Source organism: Dunckerocampus dactyliophorus, chromosome 18, assembly GCF_027744805.1.
Source record: "Dunckerocampus dactyliophorus isolate RoL2022-P2 chromosome 18, RoL_Ddac_1.1, whole genome shotgun sequence".
Taxonomy (NCBI): Eukaryota; Metazoa; Chordata; class Actinopteri; order Syngnathiformes; family Syngnathidae; genus Dunckerocampus; species Dunckerocampus dactyliophorus.
The window spans coordinates 16,312,032-16,321,835 of NC_072836.1; the positions used below are offsets into that span (position 1 = coordinate 16,312,032).

Sequence of the window (9,804 nt, forward strand, 5' to 3'; positions counted from 1 at the left end):
GCATCATGCATCTTGCAATGCAGCGATGTACTGTATAGGTGGTCCTCAGTTTCAAGTTGTTCCAAGTTTTGTCATTATCTACATGCACCCATAAATCAATTAATTCAACTTAATTTTGGCCAGTAAACACAAAACTCGCTTGCAAACTAGTTAAAGCAGAAGAATACATTATGTGTGACCATCATTAAGGATAACGGGGGTATTGTAACGTCTACCCGGACATAAGGATGACAAGGATGTGGTCCATCGACAATCTTTTTCTTGCAAAAACACAACAGGATACTGTCAGCCGAACCATGCTCAACAAAGGTTGGGGAACACAGGCGTAGACGACCACAATGTATCCCAACAGACATCACGCATCCCAGTACATACTGTGGGGAAAAAATACGATCTGACGCCCCTTTCACACTGCATGTTTAAACTGATTAATCTGACCTTTTTTTTTTCCATATCACAGACATGAGATGATGACAGAGGTCCTTTAAGGGTTTAAGTAAACACATTGTACGCTCTAAAAACATCATGTTCAGTTCAGCCATCTCAGGTCATCTACAGCAGGGTTTTTCTAACTTTTTTGGACCACGTACCCCTTACAGGAGTGAAAGAAAGGACCCTGAAAGAAAGGACCCCCCTCATGCCAATTAAAAAAAATCGAATCCAATGTTGCCCGAGGAATGTTTTATATTTCAACCTAAATACTTCAGACCCCTTTCATACAGTTCTGGTATGAAAAATAAGTTCTATTTTTTTAAGTAACAAATCTTATAGCTTACAGAAAATGAACAATAACAAGACTGGATTCTGTGCTTCCTATTCATAGTCCTGCACGTTTCAACGATAAGCCCATAATTTCATCAATTTATTTTGCGGACCCCCAACCTGTGGCCCCAACCCTGATCTACAGTACGTGCCTTTGTGAAGAACAGTTCTTTCCAAATACGGGTGTATCTCAAGTAACGGGAATATTGTGTAAAGTTGATTTCTGGAACTCAATTCAGACTAAGCGTCCAACTAAAGGCTCAGGTTTTGCAGTTTATTGATAATAATAATCAACTTTTTAACAATTTTCAAATCGTGTATGACACTTATGGGCTGTTAACTATTATCATCAAATGTGTTCATAAATTCTTGAAATCTTTGTGTAGTTAATCTTTACAATCTTTCTAATTGAAATAGTGAGTTTAAAAAAAAAAAAAAAGATATTGAAATGTATTGAGCTGCACCTGTAAAAGGATATCATCCTAAATGTTTAAATGAGTTTATCCCAGTCACTGGGGGGTGGACTAATAAAATGCAAATGCACATTTTGATTTCTTTATTACATCATGTGGCCATGTTTGCAGAACAGCATTCATTAATAAATGAAATCAAATTGCAATTCCTGCCTTTCTCAAGCTTCACACTCAGGACCTACAAGTGCACACACCTTCTCCCATTATTAGGCATACTGGTGTAAAAGGAGCCTGCGTGGCTTGGTCATGTTAGAAAAATGTCACCATCTTATGGACGAAAGTAGAAACTACAGTTAACACCGTGACACAGCTCTTAATTGACAGGTTTATTAGGATAAACCTTCTTTACCACTTAAAGTATAAATGTTCATCCCTCATATTGCACAGTATAAGTGTACTGTGGTGTTAGTTCTCCTTCTGCGCCTGCAGTAAAGGTCTGAATTAAAGCTGTTGGAAGTGTCAAAGAGACAGGAAGTGCTTATTTAAAAAGGTCAAGAGGCACACACCCATTACCAGGCTAAGAAAGAGAGACAGACGAGACAATATACAGTCTAGTGATGGGCGTGAGCGTGGCACAGCTTGGCTGGTGTCAAGCCTTTGCTGCTAAACAGACTCAAAAATGCGCAGCCTACACAACCGAGACACTGAAATCAGCACCCTGACGTAGATGAAGTGGCAGGCCCGGCACTGCTGCTTTATTGTCCAATGACCTTGCTGACAAATGAGTCCAGTTCATCGTCGTCCTTGATCCCCACAAAATGGTCGACAACATCGCCTCCCCTCATGGCGAGAACCGTTGGAACAGCAGAAACCTGAAGGCAAACAGCATCACACTGCTAAGATACTACAACATAAGCAACACAAAGTGCACGGTGCCGTTTGACGACCCTACACCACCTGAAGCTCCAGTGTTCCACTGAATGAAAAAGCACCCCAGATCATGATGGACCCCACTCCACTGTGCTGGATAGAAAACATCTCAGGTGGGATCTCCTTGTCATGCCAGTAACGTTGGAAGCCAACAGGACCGTCAAGGTTAAATTTTTTCCTCATCAGAGAATAAAACTTTTTTCCCTTCTTTCAATGTCCCATGATTGATGCTCCCTGGCAAAGTCTAAACGGTGGCGTTGAAGGAGACGAAGTCTTTGAATTCGTTTTTTAAACCTTTTTTCCACAGATGGCATCTGATGGTTATTGCGCTGCAGTCGGCACACCAGTAAGGGCCTTAATTTGGGTCGAAGACCGCCCTGTGTCTTGATGGACAGCCAATCGGATCCTCCGGCTCAGCGCAGGTGTGATTTTGTTTGGGTCTACCACTTGACATTTTTGTTCCATAATGCTCAGGATCTTTCAAAAAATGTTGAATGACTGTCTTATTACGCCTAACCTCAGCAGCAATGGCACGCTGCGAGAGGCCTTGCTTATGCAGCTCGACAATCCGACCACTTTCAAAAAGAGAAAGCTTCTTAGCTTTAGCCATCAGGAGGGCATGACAGTGTGAATGCCTGACAGAAAATGAACATTTTGAGCAGATTTTGTCTTTCGTAGCCTGTGGTCTTATTTGAATAATTTAACATGTTTTTAATGTTAATACTGACTGCCATGAACCAAGGATTAAACATTACAGTTGATGATAGCCGTCAGAGGGCGGTCTAGGCTAGCGAAGGATTCAGTGGATTCAGTGATGTGGAATGAGATTGGGAGCTTGGTGAACTTGCTAACTTGCTCGTTGAACTCGCTGGTATTATTTTTTTTTGTATTTTATTTTTTTATAAATTTGCAAACATTAAAAAACAAAAATTCACATTGTCTTTATGCGGCAGTGTGTGTTTTTGAGGACAAAATTACAGTATGTATTCAGTTTTGGACTAACCCAGCACAATATGGAATAAGTGAAGAGCTATGTTCATCGAGGGTAGAAACAATTTTTTCCCAGTTAAAAAAATAAATTTTATCAAAATCAGAAGAGGGATTCAATTTTTGGCCCATGTTGACAAGTCACGTACTTTAACACACTATTTCTTGCATGTGATCCAAATTAAAAGTTCTTTATCTTGTACTGCTGTGAATGAAGTGTCCAGTGGGTCTATGGGCCCCAACCAAACATGAAAGTTATGTTTTCAAATTACTATTGCACCAGAAGAACCCATTACCTTTTATTCAATAAAATCAGTGCATCACCGAGTACCATTTTAGTTACAATATTTTTGCTGAAATACATTAAATAAAATGTGAAACTCACCCCATACTCAATAGCCAGGTCTGTGTGATCGTCAATGTCTACTTTTGCCATGGCAACACGGCCTTTTTGTTTTGCAACAGCCTTCTCCAACCTCGGCCCAAGGATTTTACAAGGACCACACCACCTGAAAGCACACAGAAATATTCAATATAGAACACATGGGCATTTGACTACATTTCCTTGATCGACTATGGGGAATTTATTTATAAATTGTTTTTATTTTTTTAATTAATATATTTTAAAAGGAATGTAAGAATCTCTCTCTCTGAATGTTCTGAACTACCGTTTCAATTTTTATTTAGACTACAAACTAGATGAGACGTAATCAACAGCCCCTCCATTTTGCCTTAAATCCAGCAAGACGGCATTAATCACTTCCACATAATGAGCAGAATTCACTTGGTTACATATGAAGCCCATCACTAGTCCAAAGAATCTCATTAATCACATTTTTTTAAACAATTTTTATGTAAATACCAACATGCAAATGTGTCCATTTCATTCAAATTCAAGTCAGTTATTTTTATATATATTTTTTTAATTATAATGCTTCACTGACCATAGTCAAGAATAGTAGTAAAGTCGGTCATTCGGACTGTGTATTATTTTAACAACGTTTATGATTACCTATAAAACACAAAACTATTGAGAAATGTGATAAAATGATATGTCAAATGCTGTAGTGTTCTGTCAAGTAATTCAAACTAAATATTGTAATCTCCATGGCAATCTTGTATTTTTAAAAAAATGTGTCACCGGCACAGTGCATACTCACTGTGCATGAAAGTCAATTAGCACAGGAAGTTGACTGTTGATGACTCTCTCTGTGAAATCCTCATTGTCCTGCACATTGAAGGAGACCTGACGATGGGAGGTGTAAGGAACAGTGTGTGAGGGGGCTAGGAGGGAGACCCGGGCTGTGGAAGGTTGCAAGGAGGTGGAAAAGGAACTGGAGGTGGCGATGGTGGCAGAGGACACTGGGAGGCAGCGGATCTCTTTTGAGGAAAGCTTCCAAATCCTGCGTACTAGCAGCCTATGAGCCATCTGAGGGGAGAGATAGAACAAAACAACAGAGATTTAATGTTATGAATTAATAGTCAGTGTGAAGCTACTTTGACTTGAGTCACAAGGAAAGGAACAGAACAGGCAAGGAGGTATCATTGGTGCTTTTGATGATTTAAAATATTTAAGGGTGGTTGTATGGACCCAGAACACCGACATTAAGTTTTGGCATTGTAGAAAAAGATGTATTGACACTGAAACATGTATTGGCACCAAATATGATTACACAGATTATTTAAATAATGTTTTATTTCTTTATTTAATTAATATATTGTTCACAAATAAGTTTTTTTATTTAAAAAATATGTGTTTTATTTGCCTAAACTCTTTTTCCTGTGTTGTATTGTGCTTATCACAAGTCATGAATGATACCAAAATGTACAGTATCGTCCACCTCTGGTGTGTACCAATAAGGCTTGCCAAGCGTCTCGTGCGAGCTTATAAGGAAGCGAGGCTTTACAGCCATGTTCAACGCTATTTTAACACGCACACACTACCAACGACAGCATACATTTAAAACAGCCAAACGTTTCCTTTTTCGTACCTTCTCCATACTAACTGTGAAATGTTTTGCCGCCATCCTCACGAGAGCTATTATATTTGCTGCGTACTATCCTTCCTCCATTAAGTAACATTACTGACTTTGCCCTCTTCGCCCTCCTCTGTCATCAAACCATTACCTTGGCACCGCTTTCTGTCACGCAAAATTCACAAAATACTCCAACCGGAGCCAACAGATGGACTTAAGTGTCACATACGTACCAAACAAATCAAACAGCATATATTTCAGATTTTTACCTTTCTGCCTGGATATCGTTGCACTTGGTCTCAAGGACCAGAGTAGTACTTCCGGTGTAGCTTGGTAGCATTTATTGCAAGGCATGGCGACCAGCGTCATCTAATGGTCAAAAACGGAAGTACAGGGTACAAAACGTGCCTAGATAGTTACTTGTATACTGTAGAGATGGATGGATAAAAATTATATAGATGGGTGGGTACTGGAGACACTGGGTATGGACGACACCAGTGCAAACAACATTTGTATCCAGGTGCAGGGAAGGAAGGTGTGAGCCTGACGAAGCGGCAAGTCAAAGCCGGGACAGAAGCCTCAGTTTGCTACCTCCCATCTGTCAGGCATGAACCCCACCTGCTTCCTGAAAACACCCCCCACCCTTAAACTGAACTCAATCACCCTTTGCTTACCACCAAAGGCGCTGACGAGAGATGTGGTCTCAAGATACTGTACACAACTTACTTAAGCGCACTCTGAAGTAATTAAAGGCAGATGGTTGTTTATTCCTTTCCTAGCGTGTTGTGACATGACTTGTCCAGCTGAGGACGCTGTCCAAAGAGTTGGTGGGGTAGGACATGAGGGGTGGGAGTTTATTAGGGCTGCAATTTTTTCGATACCAAGTAAATACAGAGCCAGTATTGCTGATACCGATACGTTTTACATCAATTTTCTTTCTGATTTAACTCTGCTGCGACTAGCAGCAATATCAACTAAAGAATACAACAATTCCCTTTTATTCATGCAATTGCATAAGCAAAATGAAGTCAATAGTGGAAAATAAGTAAACAAAATCTAACTATTTTCGGCTCTCATTCAAAATACTTTGGCTTTTTGCCATCAATGCTTTCTTGTGTGGAGGAAGTTACTCCCCGAGTTTGTCAAAAATATATAGATATACACAATGTAACAACAATAATAAAAAAAAAAACAGTTATTTGTGAAATAAAACAGAAAAATATCGATCTCATCACGCTGGTATTTGCTTGGTATCACTGCTATCGATATTTGGCATATCTGCCCGCTGCCAGTGTTTATTAGACTGTGGCAGTTGGGGTCTGAACAGAGCTGTGCTCTATGTGCTGGCCGAGGTGGGATCGGTGTGTCAGGACCAGAACACACAAGCCTCAGTCCGTCTTACCGCTCGCTCACATAGCTGTCCTGCACATGTTTACCCTCAAACGCAGCCCAAACTGTTTGTGAGTGAGGCTCCTTTTTCAAGGTATCTCGCCCCCGCCGGCCCCCCTTTTTGCCAAATAAACACTGCACCGGAAATTGCAGGGATATCTGGGATTTTTGAGGGGTCCCAATGGAAAGCAGGAGAGGCCTCGAACAAGGGTGCTCTCTGTGACACCTTGGAGGTGAGGGGAGGGCGAAGACTCGGACGGGAGGCGGGGGTTTGGCGGCATCCAGAGAGGAGGGTGCAACCTCGGGCGGTGGGTTTGGCGGGGTGGGCTCGCGTCAGCATAATCACTCACTAACAGGTACAGGTGACCCACTTTCCTCTCACCCTGCTGAGGTTGACCTCACCCAAGTAACCCACCAAGGTCACAAGTCAGGAGGAAATGGTCAGCAAATCATGTACTGTGTGTCTGCTAACAGATAACAAACTTGTAACTGTGATCATTCTTTTTATGCGGACGTTAAAAACAACTCCACTTTTCTCTTTACCGTCTCCAGTGTCTCAGCTCACTTAGTCGAGTAATGACAGCCTGAGAGGATTAGAGTTGATAACATTGTACTTATCCCTCTTATTGGACTCTTTGACTCACAGCTGCTCTGTCATCTTTTTCAGATGTTTGGATTCCGTTCCTTCTGTCTGGCCGGTAAATGAGATGCTGTGCTCCTCGCTTATGTGCGCCATACCAAGGTTAGTATCAATTACCCGACATGCAATATACACACGCAACATATTTTCGCATATATATTTATATGCGGGACAACAGGAATGTATTATAATACTGTAAGTTCAAATGAGCTCTTTTTTTCTTCTTTTATTGAAGGTTTGAGTCCGTGGAGAGATAAACGTCACGTACAAGGAGGGTTGTCCAAAGTGCGGCCCTCAGCACATTCTAATCATACAACTGAACGAGGACATTGAAAAAAAAAAACACGCAACATTTTTTTAAAAGTTGAAAGGTTGATGCAAATACAGTGAGAACACGTCATTGACATAAATGCTTGTCCACTTAACCAAAATCAAAACCTAAACTAAGCGTTGCTTGAGCATTTACCTGCTACTCTGGCCAGACCCCATCCCCTCACATTTTCATCATCATCGTTTTAATTGTTTCTTGTATTTTTCCCATATTTTAACTATCCTGAAAAGATAAACAAATCCGGTAACACATAAAGCACGCAAAATTACAGTAGTTAATAAGGAACAAACCTACCTAACCCTAACCCTAACTACTACTCATTAGTTGTTCATTACTTCCTCAGTAAGTACCCTAAATGTATGTGCCTTAGTTCCCCAGTAACTACTGTACTCATTAGTTCCTCATTAGTTCCTTAGTAACTAGTCTAAATTTATGTGCCTTAGTCATTAGTTCCTCATTAGTTCCTCAGTAACTACCCTAAATTTATGTGCCTTAGTTCCTCAGTAACTACTGTACTCATTAGTTCCTCATTAGTTGTTCATTAGTTCCTCAGTAACTACCCTAAATGTATTTGCCTTAGTCATTAGTTCCTCATTAGTTCTTCATTAGTTCCTCAGTAACTACCCTAATGTCTTGTGTCTTAGTTCCTCAGTAACTACTGTACCCATTAGCGCCTCATTAGTTGTTCATTAGTTCCTTAGTAACTAGTCTAAATTTATGTGCCTTAGTTCCTCAGTAACTACCCTAAATTTATGTGCCTTAGTAATTAGTTCCTCATTAATTCCTCATTAGTTCCTCAGTAACTACCCTAAAGTCATGTGCCTAAGTTCCTCAGTAACTACTGTACCCATTAGCTCCTCATTAGTTGTTCATTAGTTCCTTAGTAACTAGTCTAAATTTATGTGCCTTACTTCCTCAGTAACTAAACTAAAATGTATGTGCCTTAGTAATTAGTTCCTCATTAATTCCTCATTAGTTCCTCAGTAACTACCCTAAATTCATGTGCCTTAGTTCCTCAGTAACTACTGTACCCATTAGCTCCTCATTAGTTGTTCATTAGTTCCTTAGTAACTAGTCTAAATTTATGTGCCTTAGTTCCTCAGTAACTACTGTACTCATTAGTTCCTCATTAGTTGTTCATTAGTTCCTCAGTAACTGGTCTAAATGTATGTGCCTTAGTCATTAGTTCCTCATTAGTTGTTCATTAGTTCCTCTGTAATTACCCTAAATTCATGTGCCTTAGTTCCTCAGTAACTACTGTACCCATTAGCTCCTCATTAGTTGTTCATTAGTTCCTTAGTAACTAGTCTAAATTTATGTGCCTTACTTCCTCAGTAACTAAACTAAAATGTATGTGCCTTAGTAATTAGTTCCTCATTAATTCCTCATTAGTTCCTCAGTAACTACCCTAAATTCATGTGCCTTAGTTCCTCAGTAACTACTGTACCCATTAGCTCCTCATTAGTTGTTCATTAGTTCCTTAGTAACTAGTCTAAATTTATGTGCCTTAGTTCCTCAGTAACTACTGTACTCATTAGTTCCTCATTAGTTGTTCATTAGTTCCTCAGTAACTGGTCTAAATGTATGTGCCTTAGTCATTAGTTCCTCATTAGTTGTTCATTAGTTCCTCTGTAATTACCCTAAATTCATGTGCCTTAGTTCCTCAGTAACTACTGTACTCATTAGCTCCTCATTAGTTGTGCATTAGTTCCTCAGTAACTAGTCTAAATTTATGTGCCTTAGTCATTAGTTCCTCATTAGTTGTTCATTAGTTCCTCAGTAACTACCCTAAATTCATGTGCTTTAGTTCCTCAGTAACTACTGTACTCATTAGCTCCTCATTAGTTGTGCATTAGTTCCTCGGTAACGAGTCTATTTCGAATTCTTTTCTGCATGTTGAACTATAATTGTATATTTATAAAAACGACTTTTGTGGTTACATTTTTGGCTTTCTGGAACCAATTAATGACTCTAACCAAGGTTTCACTGTATAGAACTTCTTAGCATGTCTACATTGGATTGGTTTTAGCCTATTTAGACAATTAAAAATATCAAAACGGCCCCACATTCTTTGATGTTTCAGTAGCAGCCCCTGGGGGAAACCTGCCTGCCTTACAGGAAGATGACTATGAAGCCATAAATGTGGAGAGCAAAGGTGTCTATAGACGTGTGCCTATGACACACCTGACAGCTGCAGCTCACCAGCTCCTTTACCCAACTTTACTTTCATGTGTTTCAGTGTTTGGGAAGTCAACAGTAAAGTTCCTGTTCTTGGTTTAAAAATAACTTTTGGGAGTTAAATTCCTTTCCTCCCCTCATCCTTTCTCGTCGGTACTTTCCTCACCTCGCACTTTGCTTGTTTGTCTTTCACGTTTG

General features: G+C 39.9%; 1 protein-coding gene across 1 annotated transcript; it reads right to left on the minus strand.

Annotated features, from left to right (window-relative positions):
* Positions 1-1,303: 1,303 nt before the first annotated feature.
* txn2 (thioredoxin 2) lies at positions 1,304-5,436 on the minus strand. The gene is made up of 4 exons (XM_054759530.1): positions 5,338-5,436; positions 4,253-4,521; positions 3,478-3,601; positions 1,304-2,047 (listed from the first exon to the last, which is right to left on the minus strand). Exons 2-4 carry the CDS (start codon positions 4,519-4,521, stop codon positions 1,931-1,933), a joined length of 510 nt encoding a protein of 169 aa, XP_054615505.1. The 5' UTR covers positions 5,338-5,436; the 3' UTR covers positions 1,304-1,930.
* Positions 5,437-9,804: the final 4,368 nt, after the last annotated feature.